Here is a 17655-nt window from a genome sequence, read left to right as displayed (position 1 = left end):
CTGCCTTTTCTTACACACACACAAACACACACATGCGGAATGTGTTATAGAGTTTAAAAGTGTTCTGTGTCACACATGGCTCTGGATTTCCAGCTTGTTTAAAAATGCTGCTCCTTTAATGAAACACTGCCATAAATACAGCATGAAACATTGTATATGAGATGAAGTTCAGTTGTATGTTGTATTTTTCTGTCTTTCTATATAACACAACACTAAAGAGAATGAACAGTGTGTGTTTTAGTGCGCCTGTTCTGAACAGCTGCTCACTCATATGCATCTTTTCAAAACAACGCTGTCACCTCATATTTCTTTTCAGGTTGACATGTGACATAACAATAAACAAGAAGAGAGGATAGAGTTATGTATTTCACTGTGTAATATGCCTTTTATGCGCTTGTTTAAATGTGCAAAGGCTGTGGAGAGGATAGAGTAAAGGCTCTTTTCAAAAAAGGCTCTGCTCAAGCAAAAGACAAGTAGCAGTGTCAGGCACTGTTTATCACAGACCTCCCAGCTGACAGCTTTGATGTCCCTTAGCACAAATCTTTGACATAACTCAAAGCAGGCCAAGGGAGTCCAGTCCAGAACAGACATGTCTGTGACAGACGCAAGATTCGGGTTGGGTGTTCGTGTGAATCTAACATTATCTCTGTGGCCTTGTTAGTCATTTAGAAGACCAGTCACTAAAACATGACTCACTATTTACTACATAGCTCTCAGGAAATTAACCAAATGTGTGTGCCTGTGTGTGTATGTGTGTGTGTGTTTGTGTGTGTGTGTGTGTGTGTGTGTGTGTGTGTGTGTGTGTGTGTGTGTGTGTATAGCTGGTTGTGGTGAGTGAGTGAGTGAGTGAGTGAGTGAGTGAGTGAGTGAGTGAGTGAGTGAGCAGGTATGTCATCCACAAATCTTCTTCCAATTTCCACTCATGTGTCATCAGTGATGGCAGTACATGTTTAATAAATCACTACAATATCACCAGCTGTTTGTCACTGCAGCTCTAATCCACTTGGACTGAAAATGAAAGAGAAAAGGGCTACTTTACAGTTAAAAATAAAGTTTCTGGTTCATTTCAGATAATAAAAAAATATAAAATAAAAACTAGCACCACAGTTAATGTGTTGAATATTAGCAACATAGCTATGTCATTTATACAAACAATCAGATGAATATTGTACATTATGTGTTCTGCAGGCATTTATGTGAAAGATGCATCATGCAAATGCACTGGGACAAATCATCAGTGATGTATCCTGGGGTCATTCTGAGTTTTTCTGTCTTTCAACATCAGACACACTCAGACCCCAGCCTGTATCCCAGTTGCGATTGCCCACAGTTCTTCCTTCTTTATCCAAAGCTACTAATCCTCTGCAGCCCACCTCCAATTGCCCACAAAGCGTTTTCCAGCCCTGTCTTTTACACTCTTCAACTAGTTATTGGTACTTAGCCTGCTTCCTCTCAATGGCCTCATCTGTACGCTTTTCTCAAGGCACAGTGAGCTCCAATAAAATCAAATGCTTGGTGGAATCTGAGACAATGATCATGTCTGGACGAAGCTGTGTGGATATTATTCTGGTAGGAATGTTTAGCCATTATCAAAATCCACCTACAATTTTTTTAATCTGTAGCAGTCAGTGGTGGGCTGTCAGGGCCAGCAAAGCCTTCTCTGCTGGCCTAAACACTATCAGAAGCACCGACCTATATTTACAACCTAAATTCGAATATTTGTTTCATGAAATTGTATTAATTTATTTCCAGCAGTTTAGTCTCTTCATTTCTTAGCGTTTCTCTTGGCTGCACTGCTTCCAGTACGTGTATGTGGATGTTAGATTTTTTGTCCAATCAGATTTCAGACTGTATGTGGCATCTAATCTATAATCTAATCTGCCCTAAGGGCCTTTAAAGTCAGTACTGCTGGCATTTTTACCTTAGTCTCTATTAGAAATTAGTCTGTTTCTTTAACCAATCAGATTTCAAATTCAGCTAGCTGGCCCAGAATAGCATCAGCATTTTATCTTCCTCTGATTGGTTAGTCAGAGGGAAACTGTTACAGCCAAGTTTGACTAGCAAAACACATCACTGTGTGACATCACTCGGTGTGACATAGCGATCAGAAAGCTATAAAGCTCATTAGGTGGAGACCCCGCTACCTTCTGTTGTTCAGAAAGTGCTCTCTGTGTGTCTGTTCTGTTTTCTTAGTATTCGCTATTCGCTAAAAGGTAATAGGAAAAGTTAAGCAACTTTTCGGGTGGCACTGTGCACTGGGTTCTGGTCCTGCTTCTGCTGAGGCAGAGCGGCAGTTAGCTTTGTGGGGTTCGCAAATGGATCTGGTAGAGGGAATAGAAATGGCCGGGTCCCTTTCTCCTTTCTCACCTGCCAGATCCAGTGCTTTTTCTCAGGCTTTGGAAGCCCACTCTTTAGCAGTTTTGCAGATAGGACATGGTGCTCCACCTCTTTTACTCCAAGGAGGGGTATGAGGGGCACACCATACTGGATGAAACTGTGGACTTGCCTTCACAGCCAGTCCAGTTTGAGGAACATTTGAAGGTAGTGACTTGAGCTGTTGTTAAGATAAACATCGTTTGGCCAGCAGAAAAGCAGGAATTGCGTCCTTAAAACAAATTAGATAAGCGCTTGCGACCTAAGTCACTGCCTCCACAACAGAGCTTTTCTCCGGGACACCCCTGTCGTGGCAACTTGCCTGTTCAACAATGCTGTCAATGCTGTCCTTGACAGATTCCAGAAAGCCAAAAGGGATTTTGCGGCCTTCCAGCGGCCTTCTTATTTTGCAACTTTCACAGGATTGCTTGGCGGGTGCAACGCTACCCCAGCCAGGTATGAGTTTACATCATGAGGTCCAGAGACATGTTATATATCGTGGCCACTTCTCCTTAGTGCCCTCAGGAGTTTGTTTAAACCTGCCACCCTTGGTGTTTCAGGGCACAGCAGTCTCCAGTGAGTGCCTCCCTCAGCTTCCGCTCGAGAACGTAGCGGCTTTGGGGGCCCGCTGCCTTCAAGGAGGCCTCTAGAACAGCTTCAGGATGCCGCTCTAGCTGCTCTAGGCACACTAGAAGTGTCTTAAGAGACTGATTCCCTTAGTAGACTATCTCCTGCCAAACGTGTCTCGATAGGTCCTCTAGGGGGTTGGCTGTGTACCATTTTATGAAGCTCAGGTTCATGATGCTCACGCTGGAACAAGTCTGTCTGAAATCAGGTCCAGAGACTGGTTCTTCACCATAGATCTTTTTCTACACAGGAAGTTCCTGAGGTTTGCTTACTGGGGCGAAGCTTATTATTAGGTATTTCCGTTTGGACTTGCACTCTCACCTCACATTTTCACAAAGTGTGTGGATGCTGCTCTGGCTTCTCTGAAACTCCGGGGCATCTGCATTTTGAACTATATCAACGATTGGTTCATACTAGCTCAATCGGAGCAGTTGGAGGGTCGCCATTGAGATGTCGTTCTCGCAAACATGAAGGAGTTGAGGTTAAAACTAAACGCCAAAAAAAGTGTGCTTTCTTCATTACAGAGGACCGTCTATCTAGGCGTAGTGTGGGATTTGACCACAATACAGGCACACTTGTCCCCTGCTCGGATCTAGTCGATCTTCACAAGAGGGTGAGAGAATGCCAGTCACTCACTGTGAAGGCCTCCTACTTATGACCAGAGGGTTTTTCCAGAGGGGCAACCCGCTCCGCATGATCAAGGTCACACAGCAAACCTTACAGGCCTTACACATGTGCAACAAACCTTGGTTCCTGTCAGGATCCCGTTTAGGAGCTTCTTGTTGTTGTGTAATGTTAACGATGTATGTCTCCCAAATGGGCATGAGTGGCTGCTCCACCCAAGGTCTATGGAAAGGGCCCCATCTCTTGTGGCACATCTGGAGATGCCGGCCGGGCTTCTAGCGCTGAAGAATTTACTTTCAGACCTGAGGGGCAATCAGGTTCTGGTCCGTATGGACAACACATCCCTATCAAGGCAAGGGCTAAGGCACAGGGAATGAAGGCTACACCCATAAGTGGTGGAGCAAATATTGTTTGCGGACCTGGTGGCCCTTTTCGAACACCCTCCCAGGGAGATTACTCTCATGAGGGATCCCCTCTCTCAGGCAGGGTCAATCTATTTCACCCCTGCCCGGAGTTGGTCCCCGCCACTGGTCCCCCCGCTGGTCTCTCAGCCGAGGTTGTAGAGACCGATCTCCAGTACAGAGCTCCCTCCACGAGGGTGTTGTATATCGTAAAATGTCGACTGTTTACTATATGGTGTCAAAACTCAGTTACATACATTTAACTGCCCGGTTGGTCCAGTGCTAGAATTGCTCCAAGAACAGTTCGCCAAAGGTTTGTCATCACCCTACATGTTTACATGCCTGCTACTGCAGCATATCATGCTCCGCTTGCTGAGCAATCGCTAGGGAAAAAACTGTTAGTTTCCTAACGTTTCCTCTGCGGCACGACCTAGAGTGCCCCCTTTCTTCTGAAGTTTACCCCAGGCATGGCCAAGGCCTTTCTCTACCCCATGCCAGGGTATGTTCCCAAGGTGCCCTCTGTTGCCCCATGGCCAGTCATGCTCCAGGCATTTTATCTCCCCCCCCCCCCCCTTTCGGGACCCCAACAAAGAGAAGCTTAATCGCATGTGTCCAGTGCGAAGACCGGGCACATAAGTCTACAGAACTGACTGTGGAGGAAGTCGGCAGCTGTTTGTCGGCTATGGTCCGTATAAGAGGGGTCTTCCAGCAGACAAGCAGACCCTCAGCAGGTGGATTGTGGATGCTATCTCCCCTTATTATGAGTCCTCTGGTCTCCCCGCTCCTTTCAGGGTCAGGACTTACTCGACCCAAAATGTGGCAGCCTCTAAGTCCTTTTCCTCTCCAGGATTTCACTCCAGGACATTTGCGATGCCGCGGGCTGGTCTACCTCTCTGACCTTTGTCAGGTCTTATAGCCTTGACCTTAGCACCACTCCTGGCAGCTCAGTCCTTCGATCTAGCTGTGCTCATCCACACTAGGCAGGGATTAAATAGTCTGACAGTGTTGTACTCTCGTTCCAAAAGCATTGTTGACAGAGCTTGAGTTTCTGGAGGGGAATGTCTGAAACCCTGGTTCCCAGCCAGAATGAGAATCTGCATTTTGGTGCCATACTTCTTGCATCCCTGCGATCGCTTTCTTCACTTTTTCAAAGCTAGCACGGCCTCCACCCCATGTGCTTTCAAAGCTTCTTGGTTGCTACGTCACCCCGCCAGTGATGTCAAGCACTTCCGTTGGACAGATTACACAAGTGGTTCAAAGCGAGGTCAAGCAGAGACATTCCCAAAGCGTTCCTGATGCAGCGTCTGATTCCCTTTGGGGAAACAGGGTTACAGACATAACCCAGAAATGTTATCATGGATAAACAAAAGAGATGCATTTGATTGTAACAGTTTTTGCCTCTTGCTTCAGTGAATAATCTTACATGGATACTGTAGATTTTGTTTTTTAGGACTGCTGCTATAATCTTAAAACGTTGTGTTGTACAATTCCCAAGACAATATGTCCATAATAAACATCCTTTCACCAAACACCCTTTCAACACTCTTACCTTTACTCTATTAGACCTGTATAATAAAATGATTTACAATCGTAGTGTCAGATGTAGGAAGCTTAGTGGTTAAAGCATTGGACCTTGAATCCGTAGGTCATGCGTTAAAATCCCAGCTTTCCAAGCTGCCACTCCTGGGCCCTTGAGCAAGGCCCTTAAACCCATAGCTGCACAGTTGCTTAATGAGATAAAATGTAACTAACTCTGGATAAAAGGCAACTGCCAAATGTTATAAATGTACATGTAAATGTCACCCAGAACAGGATGAGTTTCCCCTCGAATTTGGTGGCTCTCAAGGTTTTCTCCTCAGGTTATTTTAAGGAGAAGTTACTTGTCATTCTGTGTCTCCTCTGACTTGGTTGTTAAAGATCTAAATCACCATCAAGGTTTTCTGACAATGCCTGTTGTTGAAAGTGCTTTAAAAATAAAAGTGGCAATATTTTCACATTTTCTAAGCAACTCCAAATCAACATGTTGATATTGCGACACATAAAAAAATCTGTCTGAGCATCATTTCATTCAGAACTGTTAAGTGGCAAATAAGAGATAAAAGCAGAGTCAGTGTGGAAAAATAGGGGCTTTAGCCTGGTTGTTAGTCTGGGTCATTAGTGAACTGGCCTACATATTTTCATTTGTCAGTGAACTGCAGGAGGTCAATTGCTTTCAAATTACTCACTGTTGCTGGGAAAACAGTGAGCAGATAATTAGTTCATTCTTGGAGTTTACACAATTACCTATGTTCTAAGAAACACTCAAATGAATGGAGCTACCAATATTGCAATTAGTCCAATATGTGCACCAAATGCAATGCCCCTAAGGCAACTGTGGCTTACCATGAAGTGGCAACAGTTACACATGTTTTTTTCTAAAACTGCTTAACTACTTTATTTCTGCCATCAAGCCCACTTTGAGATAAATGCAAACAGCATGTTTGACATGTACAATTTAAAGTACTGTACCTACAGCAAAAGGCATATGGGGAAAGAAACAATGGAAAGAATTGCAAATAATTAAATGTATGTATAAAAATGGTGAATAGCAAATCAAACAAACAAATTACAAATTCTCTTTGGCAAAGGTTCAAAACAGTATTTAAGTTGTATTACTTCCTTTTGGCTCAATGGATTTATTTTTTATTTCAAAATGAATTAAACTGCACACTGCTCACACAAATTGTGAAAATGTGCATTCATAATTTAGGATGTTCATACTCTAATGTGTATATGTATGTGTAAAATATATTTAGGGCATATTTAGGGTGTATTATTAGATTTAGTTCATCTCATATAGAGCATAATATGATCATAACCTTAAATTGCTATTAAAAAAAAGGCCGGTATCAGGTTATTCTATTTTAGCTCTAGGCCTTTATTATAAATGGAGCACGACTGAAGATTATTAACTTTAACATTTCCTAAGAGAACATACTTCACACCCCTGGACAGCATGCTGGTGGCCCAGACACATTGTCATGTGCTAGTACAGAGCTAAAAAATAAAAACTAGAAAAAAATAAAAAAATAAAAACTAGAGTGGATGAACATTTGCTTCTCATTATATTTTAAACACACAAAACTATAATGCTATCCATTTTCATGCATTTGAAGAATTCCAGTTTGAAAATGGATAATCCACTGAACCACATAATAGCACTGAGAAGACTTGACTATTGTTATGTTACTGTACATGAACTCATAGCATTGTGAGAACATCTATTTTAATGCATTGTGCTGTATTTATACTGTGGTGAATCCAGCATTTCCTAAAATAGATGGGGCCGGGGTTTTTTTTACAATTAAAAGTGGTGTTTACATTAAGTTAGCACAATTTTTATTTAGAAAATAATGCTCTGACTGAGTATAAAGAAGATGGAAAAATAACGTTTTAAAAGATGTGCAAAAGATATGAAACATGGAAAACACAGGATGAATGGATGGATGAGAGAAGACAGCCATTGAATTTATGTTTGCTGGGGTCAGAGCACATGTCACAAAGAATTATAATCCCTGCTTTGTTTAATGTCACACTTGTTCCCAATTTAAATTGATCATTTAATTCAAAGTTCAGAGTTCAATCCTCAGAGTGAATTATTTAACTCTTTACTCTGACCTTTCCAGAAGTGATCTATTAATGACTGAAAAAAAAATAGAACAGCCGTACAAGCTTTTAGAAGGGAACAACATAGCGGGAGAGCAAACAAAGTAAGTAGAGGAGAAATGAGGAGGTATGTGTGTAATTCAAACAAGGAGATTGCTCTCAGTTGTGGTTTAGAAAGCAGAAGAGTTTGAGTTAAACACAGGTCTATGCATCTAACAGCCAGCTGTGTCAGCATCATTGCCTAACTTTCACTCTTTCTCTCACCTTCTCTCTGTCTCTCTCACACCTCTTACCTCACTTTCACACTCTCCCGCCTCCATCACACTGAATATTTTTCACCATCTCTCCTGTCTGGCAGTATTCTTCCTCCCATTTTCCCTTAATTAAGCCCTAGGGTGTGTGTGTATGTGTGTGTGTGCGCGTGTGTGTGTCTGTGTGTGTGGTGGGATGGGGGGTGATTGTGGTGGGGCGGGAGAGGAAAGTGGGGTTTTTATTGTCTGCTATTTTCAACTTATGTTAGGTCTGCCGTTATCGAGGAATTAATTTTAAAATGTGTGTCATCCCAAGAAGGAAGTGGGATGTTTAGCAATTGCCTTTGGAGATGCAAACCTAAAAAAAAAAAAATGTGGAAACATAGCATGACATTTTAAATGACCAGTTTAAATGACTAAACTGTGGGCATTTGATAATTCAGGTTCGAGAATGGAATATACAGATGAGTTATGTAAATGTGATTTGGTGCACATTCTAAAGTCAGAAAGATGAAAATGAATGAAATGAAAGAATGAATATGAATAAAGAGGACTAAACAGGAAACATCTTGAATGTATTTTTTCTTCTGCTTTCTCAATGAACTAACAAAGATGATTTGTGTAAGGAATTAATTGTATTAAGTCTGTTTGTCTGTACCCAAACAGTAGACAGCAGCACACTGATCTTTACCAGATTAGTCTTGCTGATGGCAAAGGCAAATAGGAAGTGATAGACTGGAGTGACCATGTCATCTCATCAGCACCTGTTCATGACATCATCAGAGTTCACATGCTACCTCTGACCCTGCAGCGAAAAAAAGCAGTAGCCTTATCAGATAGCCTGACCCTGGCTCTAACAATGTTCAGATAGGAGCTCCCCCGGGAAAGACCTCCTCCATGGTCTTGAAGAAGCAAACATACTGCCTATCACTAACCTAACACTGGGGGCAGATGGTGGCCTCAGGCCCCCAATCTCATTTAGCATGTCTGTGTGGTTGGGATGATTTTTAACTTGGTTCTCTCCTGATACCAGGGTGATCACCTCAAGATGACCTTGCAATGCACTGCCCCTTAGGGTTAATGAACAGATCCACTAAACACAATCTCAGCTGTTCCTTATCCTACTGAGCCACAGAATTTCAAGTTGTATTGTGTAGGTTTGCATAAATCTTTGCAAAAAAAGTAAATTATAAGGTTAAATGATTTTGAAAAGAACAAACATTTATTGTGTATTTACAGTTATTTGTAATTCTCTTTTATCTTCTTTTTTCTTCTTTATGTTTTTCCTACTTATATGCACCTAAATACTTAATAAACAAAGAATTACATTTAGAGTTCATCAATTTCCCATCTGTAATACTTCCACCATTATTTTGTAGATTACACTAAAGTTGTTTTTGTGCTCCCTTCTCCCTCTGGCTCTAACAAAGGCCCTACTGAATTAACACCTGATTACTGACCATGCTAATACCACTGGGGACATGTCATAGCAACCAAGCAAAATATGCAGTCTACATAATCACAAAAAACTTTCATCTGGAAAGTACAAGTAGTAGAATAAAATGTGATGTATGGTGGCTGCTGGTAATTAAAACGAACCATCATTTAGAATTTCATATTAGAAGACATCTGCTACTACAATACTGTTCACACTGAAAAAATGTGACTTTGTCCCAGTATATGTTAATGGTGTATGATAGTACTAATAGGCAGAAGCTGGTTCTTTAATGACTGTACAGCCGATCTTATGTTTTCTTTAGGCTGGAATTGAACATCAGGGCAGAATGTCAAGGGAGACAAAGCCAGCCACTCCAGGGGAGCACCTGCTTGGTTGCCAAGGAAACACCAGGTGCGACCATGGGGAGAGGTGGGAGGTAAGGAGTGGAGGAAAGGGGGTTCAGAGATCAGAGTCCCTAGAGAGCCTGGAAAAATGTGGAAGTGTGAAGCGTGAGTGAACTACAAACATGCTGACAGTATTGTGGTGGAGATATCAAACCAGGCCTGACAAACTCTGAGAACAGCCACTGCTCAGACCACACACAAATAAATAAATATGTTAATGGTGTGGCAGTGGCAGTGCTGCTGATTTAAAGCATGCAATAAAAACTCAGGAGAGGTCAGTCAAATGGCCTTGGCAACTGCTAGCCAAGGGAGTTTAAAGTTTTTGGCAAGAAAACAAGATCTCCTACTTCCAGAAAATACTACCATTACGCTGTAATTTAGTAAATATAAATTGATACTAAATTTAGTGTGTGTGTGAATGGTGACCTGCATTGGACTGGTACCCCATCCAGGGTGAATTCCTATCTCTTGCCAAGTGTTTCTAGGAACAAATACATCATACCCTTACCGGGATAAGCACTGACCTGACACTGATACATGAATGATAGAATAATTGTATGAATTAATAAATGAAAAACATAAACAGAAATAAAGACTTAATTACGCTGAACCATTGATTGTTGGTGAAGAGGTACAATATATACTATAATGGTAAATTATGTGAGATTTCATGATGACGATTTCTAATTCTTATTTCTTCACCTGGTCACACAAAATATGCAGATTGACAAAATTCTGATTTTGACTTTCTGAATTCTGAAATTGAGTTTTTGCTGCTGGCATGTATCACAGTTAATAGCAAAATGTTATAGCTCCTTGCAAACAACTGTAACAAACCTGAAAGCTCTGGTTACAGTTATGAAGAGTTTCTATTAAAAGCTATATGGGCTACAATCTAAAAATCCAAACTAAATGGCAAAGTAGTCAGTAAAAATATAGTTTCTAAAATAAAGAGATATAGCCAAATTTAGATCTGCACAATATGCACACTACTACTGTTGATCTGTGGATTCAGGGCTCTTATCACCTAAACCTTTTTGTAAAGTTGATTGCATTTTTTGTTCCCGAAATCAGATTTTAACTGTTATTATTTAAATTTTATCTATTATTTACTAAATGTTCTGTTTTCTAGGGCTCAGCGAAAAATATAATCAGCGAAAAATATAATACTTAAATGTCTTTCATTGTTTCACAAGGCTCTTGTTGCTCCCCCCTGTTTTGTTCTCATTTTTCAAAGTTGGTTTATCCTCCAGTTTCATAATCCTATTTCCTGATTCATTCAGTCCATCACTGATATGTTATTGAAATAAAGAATGAGGTATTCTGTTCCCAGGAATATAATTAAGGAAAATTGGTAAATCCTACATATACATCATCAACATAGCCAGAGCTTAGGTTTTAGTGCAAGTCCTGAATCCATAATGATTTAGCTGGTCCCCTCAAGATACAAAATAAATACACACAACAGTCTCAGTCAGAGCAAAATCAAATTAGATTTTCAATACTGATTCACTGATGAGTTTTTATGTAAGGTTAATCCTCGCTCCCATGTGATCATTATATTTGAATAAAAGCATGGATGTTGACAGGGTTTTACATTCAGTTACATAAACAATATATGGTATCTCTGAATGGCCAGGGAATGGATGTCTTAAATCTACTAAATTACTTCTAGCATACATTGTTATCAAGTTTAACACACAGACAGAAACACAGATGTCACAATCAGAAGAAATGTATTAGTGAAGCAAAGGTTTCAGTCCTAAAACATATGTAATTTTATTATTAAGATTAAGAAACAGTATTAGCTATTATAAACCCTTTTTATTTTAACTCTGTTGGCATTTAAAAAGTCCCGAAATAAATCAATAAGGAAGTAACTACTTTAGTTGCTAATAGATACATTTTGCTGCAGTTAAATATATACCTGACACACATATAAAAGAGCTCCCCAGAATGAAGCATGAAAAAGTCAGAATCCATTACACAGCTATATTTAGCATTAATAACACATATTGAATAATGGAAGTGAATGTAAGATTTATTAGGAAACGCATTATGATTTAATCAAACTGAACAAAAATTATATTCATTTTTCTCTGACAAAAGGCTCATTCATTCATTATTGGTTGGCAGGCATGTGGTGTAAGTGCTTTCTCTGGAGAGGTGATGTGACAGCTCCTGAACATCCACACAGCACATAGGAAGGTGAAAATCAGAAGCTCTCATTTTTAAATGATGCATGAGCTCAGATATGTTCCAAAAATTGTGTGTAAATACTTTCCAGTGCCAAACATTTGGTTACATTTGTGCCATATATAAACAGAGTTAAATCAAGCTGCAAGAGAAATGTGCTCAGCTAAGAACTGTGTGTGTGTGTGTGTGTGTGTGTGTGTGTGTGTGTGTGTGTGTGTGTGTGTGTGTGTGTGTGTGTGTGTTTTTAATAATGGATTAAAATGGCTAATAATAGGAACTGTTCTTAAATACATCACATTTCTACTTACACTCCTAAAACTAAAAAAATTATAAATTTTCCTCCTAACTGAGACCCAAGTTAGAGAATAAAACGAGGCACACAATACCTGTGCAAACCCAAGTGCTTTCAACATATTGTTTTTGGCTGCAGCCACATTGTACAAAGAAATTGGCAAAAAAGTAAGTATTTCCCAACCATTATTGAGAAGGATTGTGCCCACAGTGTTGGATGTCATTATTTCTCTTGGCCCAATCCAATTTCTGTATCACCAGTTTCTGCAACCCCCAAAATTGTAAACTACAACTCCCATGATCCTCAGCCCACAGCATTAATATGTGACCCTTAGTCAAGCCCCTTTCTATCACCCGATTCCTAATGATACTCACCTGTTTCCAATTAGACTATACTCTTTAAATAAGCCTAAGGTTATTATCCTAACAAATACAACAAATACACAAGTCTTGTTCCAGTATAATATCCAAGCAAACAATCAAATAACCTCCCAATCAAATAAAAATTAAAAACTACTGATGCTACCCCAGAATATACAGTAATTAAGAAGAAGGACAGAAAAGGTATTAACAGTACACAGTTTGAACAAACAGCCAATACAGTTTTAGTAATAATGAACCACTAGATTTTAAACAGTAGATGAGGTTACCTACAATATATCAGTAGAAGCTGGTGGTAATTTCCAAAAGCTAATAAAGATAATTATGTGCCCACTGCAATGATAACAGAGATTAATGTCACATTGTTGTGTTGGCCCCTAAACATTCCTTGGTAGGTTGGAGTTGGAACTTGCACTGGAGTTAGTTTTTTTTTTCTTTTTGTTTACCTTCTCAGGTACTAATTTGTCATTTGAATTCAAGCTTATTTAGTGTCAGCACAAAAGAACCAATGTACATGGAGGTGGGATTACAAGAAAAAAAAAAAAAAGTTCTTTTATTAAAGGACATGATGACTTCATTTGCTGCCTTGAGTCTGATTTAGTGCTGTTTACACTAAAGCAGTTGGGTCTCTGTTTGTCTTGGCAAAGGTCTGGACCCAGTGGCTTGATTCCCATCAGCTGTGGGCCATCCAGGAGGGGGCAATGACTGAGTATGAAGCTGCTCTTTCTGGCTATACAAGACTTTTATGCTTCTCTCACAAACAAGTCCTCACCGTGATGCTACCCTTAGTCACTAAGGCTTAGTGAAAATGGCAGAACTAACCATATAATTTTCTTTAAACGGATGATTCAAAATGTAAAAATTAAACCTATAACATTTACTGTGGAACAAAGAGTGGAGAGAATACATTGCCTCTGCAAAAGTGTTTAAATATTTAAAAAAGCAGATTTTCCACTTGATTCCAGTGTCTGCCATGTTTTCACTTGTCATACTGTTGTTTTAAGTTCTCCAATAACACACTGCTACATAATGCTATAACTCACAATCACTAATATATTCTGCAATAACTATCAATTCAAAACCACTGCATTGGCTAAAGCAAAGTGTTTTGCAGCTGACACCACTTAACAGGGAAGTGCCCAAAGCATGTGGAAAAAAGTTAAGACTAGGCCTGATGGAGGAGAAGGATAAGAGAGCATTTGTCTAACTAGGTGCTCCAAAGGGAGAAAAGGCCACACAGTTACTGCATTTGAGACCTAGAACCATTTCAATTACATCCTGTGGCAGCAGTCCATTGCCACCTGTGTGTGGACCATTATGGTCGACACACTGCAGTCTGGCACATGTGGGTCTGTGTGCTCGCCTGAAGGCTGGCAGATCTCCTACAGAGGCCTATTGCTGTAGCGCAGCTTCCAGTTAAGGAAGGAGCAGAGTGTGATTAGCAGAGAGACATGAGTGGCTGCCACAGTCTGATGCACAATTAAAAAAGTAAACACGATTTAAAAAATAATAAATTAGGTCATCCAGAAGTAGCTGTTTTCCTTCACACCCCTCTCCCTCAGGCCCAAAGCCAAATGTGAGAAGAGTTCAGCCTACACTTTTATGTTAATCTAGACTGGCTAAACAGGCCTAGTGAATAGGAAACACATGTCCAGCACAGTATAGACAGCACAAATTGCTCTTTCATTCGTTGGACATTGCGTCCATGAGAAAATGCAGCCAGAGTCATGTTTTAGAATAATAGTTGGAGGGCCTCAGTTGCCCTCAGACATTTTAATGGTATGGAATCCTGCTTACCTCGAGCCCTAGTGCTCCCTCAGACTCACCAGAGGGGCTGTGGAATCATTTACACGCTGCACTGTAAGTGGCTCACCTGACCCATAGGAGCTCAGAGCTACATAGTACAGGTGTCGAAGTAGTCCACTATATCCCACACAAATGCACTCCTTGTGTGCCTGGTGGATCCATTAATGTGGTAGTTAGTAGAACTGTATCCTTGAAGAAAGTGTTGTAAAGTACCAATATAGGAAGTCTTTATGTTTTGAGAGTATGGTCTCACAGAAAATGTTCCAAGTTTAAGTATAATTCAAAATACTGATACTGTAGAAATAATTTACTTGGATATTTTACATCTTCATTCTGTCCTTGGCCCAAGCAACTCTCCCCAACTGCTTTAAGTCTGCTACCATCGTGCCAGTGCCAAAACTCTTTTCTGTAACAGATCTGTGTGACTTTTATCCCGTCGCACTCACCCCTGTCATTGCAAAGTACTTCGAAAGACTGGTCCTCACCCACCTTAAAGCTTGTCTGCCACCAACTCTGGACCCATACCATTTTGCCTATCACCCGAATAGGTCAAACGAGGATGCCATTTCCACGGTACTTTATTCTGCCCTGACTGAACCCGGACAACCGACACTTATACGACACTTATGACAGGATGTTGTTTGTTGATTTCAGCTCAGCTTTTAAAACCGTTAGCCCTTCCAAGCTAATCTTGAAGTTGAAACAGCTTGACATCAGCACACATCTCTGCAACTAGACCATGGACATCCTTACGAATAGACCACAGTCTGTCCGACTGAACACTGTCAGCTCCTCCAGTCTCACCCTCAGCACTGGGGTTCCCTAGGGATGTGTATTGTCTCCTTTTCTATACTCCCTTTTTACCTATGACTGCCTACCTGCCTTTGCCTCAAATAACATTGTTAAGTTTGCAGATGATACCATGGTGGTAGGCCTGATCAGGGGTAACGATGAGACGGCTTACAGGGAGGAGATCCCGCACCTAGTAGCATGGTGTGAGGACAATAAACTGGAACTCAACACCAAGAAGAAGAAAGAGATCATTGTGGATTTTACACTAGCCGGCAATCACACTCACACTCCCATTCACATCAACAGAGCTGCTGTTGAGCGTGTACCCAGCTTTATGTTCCTCGAAATCCACATCTCTAAAGATCTCACCTGGTCTCTGAACTCTTTTATTCTGATAAGGAAGGCACAACAGCGCCTGTTTTTTCTGAGGAGACTGCAGAACTTTTACCGCTGTACCAATGAGAGCATCCTCACTACCTACATCTCAGTGTGGTACAGCAGCTGCACTGCTTCAGACCGTAAAGTCCTTCAGATGGTGGTGAAAACTCTTTAATGAATAATCTGCACTCAGCTTCCCACTTTGGAGAACATTTACAATAAACGCTGTCTGCAAAGAGCGAGGGGCATTATTACAGATACCTCTCACCCCAACCATGGACTATTCCACCCTTCTCCCATTGGGCAGATGCTACAGAGCACACAGTTTTTTCCTGTGGCTGTTACTGCACTGAACAGCTGATTCAATACTGCATTGTCACTTTTTGTGTATTTTGCACTGCTATCCACTAAATATTTCATTTTTTTGTCAGCATCCATAACTTACATTTGCCCTGTACATTTCACCCATATTTATACTGTATATACTGTATCATGCATACATTCATACTTGTACATTACTATATCATGTAATTGAGTATATTATCTTCTGACATGTCTATCAATGCATAATATTTGCACAGTCTATTGTATATTACTATATATACCATATATGATTACCAACTGCACCTTCTGTACATTAATCACCCTCATCCATGTATATATGGACCTCATACCCTATTTATCTTAATGTTATTTATTGTAAATTGGCCACTTATGCACTTCTGGTTAAAGAGAAGAAGTAGTCAAGAAGCTTTTATTGTCATTCAACCATGTATAGCTGATGCAGTACACAGTGAAATGAGACAACGTTCCTCCTGAACCCAGGTGCTACATAAAACAACATAAAACAACAGTAAACAACAGTCACAGAACAGAAGAACACAGGGCCAGGAACTAGGATCCTCGCCACATAAAGTGCATGTGTGCAACTGGTGCAAACAGTGCAAAGACATCACAAGACAGTGCGAGACAACACAGGACAGTGCAGGACAATACAAAATACACAAAATATAAAAATAAAAACAACAATAGCTCCGCCAGTAAAACCTGTCGTAACAAAATAAGGTGCACAGTAGCAGAAAAATGTAAACAGAGAAATGTAAACAATTGTGCAATAGCAGCAATCAAAAATAAAGTGATCAGTGACCAAAGGATTTGGAGAGAATATTGTGCAAAGAGAGCAAGTCCCGAAAGATCAGCAACAAACAACAAATGGCATGTAAACATTATTGCGACAATGAAAGGTGTAAATGGTGTTGAAACCTGGGTATGCGAAGTGTATGTGTGTTGAGTCCGGTTGTACAGATCAGTCACACAGTTGTGTGTAAGTGTGTGTGTGAGTATGTGTGTGTGTGTGAGAGAGAGTTCAGTTCAGATGTTTGTTAAGGAGCCTGATGGCTTGCGGGAAAAAACTGTTGCACAGTCTTGTTGTGACGGCCCGAATGCTTCGGAACCGTTTCCCTGATGGTAGGAGGGTGAAGTGTGTGTGTGACGGGTGTGTGTGGTCATCCACAATGCTGTGTGCTTTGCGGATGCAGTGTGTGGTGTAAATGTCCATGATAGAGGGGAGAGAGATTCCGATGATCTTCTCAGCTGTCCTCACTATCCTCTGTAGGGTCTTGCGATCCGAGACGGTGCAGTTCCCAAACCAGGCAGTGATGCAGCTGCTCAAGATGCTCTCGATGGCCCCTCTGTGGAACATGGTCAGGATGGGGGGAGGGAGATGAGCTTTCCTCAGCCTTCTCAGGAAGTAGAGACGCTGCTGGGCTTTCCTGGTGATGGAGCTGGTGTTAAGTGACCAGGTGAGGTTATCCGCCAGATCAACACCAAGGAATTTGGTTCTCTTGACGATCTCCACTGAAGATCCCTCGATGATCAGTGGAGAATGGTCTCTCTGTGCTCTCCTGAAGTCAACAACCATCTCTTTGGTTTTGTCCACGTTCAGAGACAGGTTGTTGGCTCCACACCAGGCTGTTAACCGTTGCACCTCCTCTCTGTATGCTGACTCGTCGTTCTTGCCGATTAGACCCACCACGGTCGTGTCATCA

General features: G+C 41.0%; 1 protein-coding gene across 2 annotated transcripts in view; it reads left to right on the top strand.

The window, feature by feature from the left end:
* Positions 1–17655, top strand: part of LOC310723433 (uncharacterized protein) — a gene marked incomplete at its 5' end in the record, with an annotated part of 59993 nt that overhangs the window by 7336 nt on the left and 35002 nt on the right. For both annotated transcript variants that reach the window (XM_083536476.1, XM_083536475.1), the window contains one exon: positions 9682–9770. In XM_083536476.1, the coding sequence (XP_083392602.1) occupies positions 9682–9770 (89 nt within the window). The remainder of the gene's footprint in view (positions 1–9681; positions 9771–17655) is intronic.

This window comes from Silurus aristotelis (genome assembly GCF_946808225.1).
Source record: "Silurus aristotelis genome assembly, chromosome: 3".
In the NCBI taxonomy this organism is placed as follows: domain Eukaryota; kingdom Metazoa; phylum Chordata; class Actinopteri; order Siluriformes; family Siluridae; genus Silurus; species Silurus aristotelis.
Note: the sequence above shows the minus strand (reverse complement) of the source record. Positions and strands in the feature narration are given on the sequence as shown.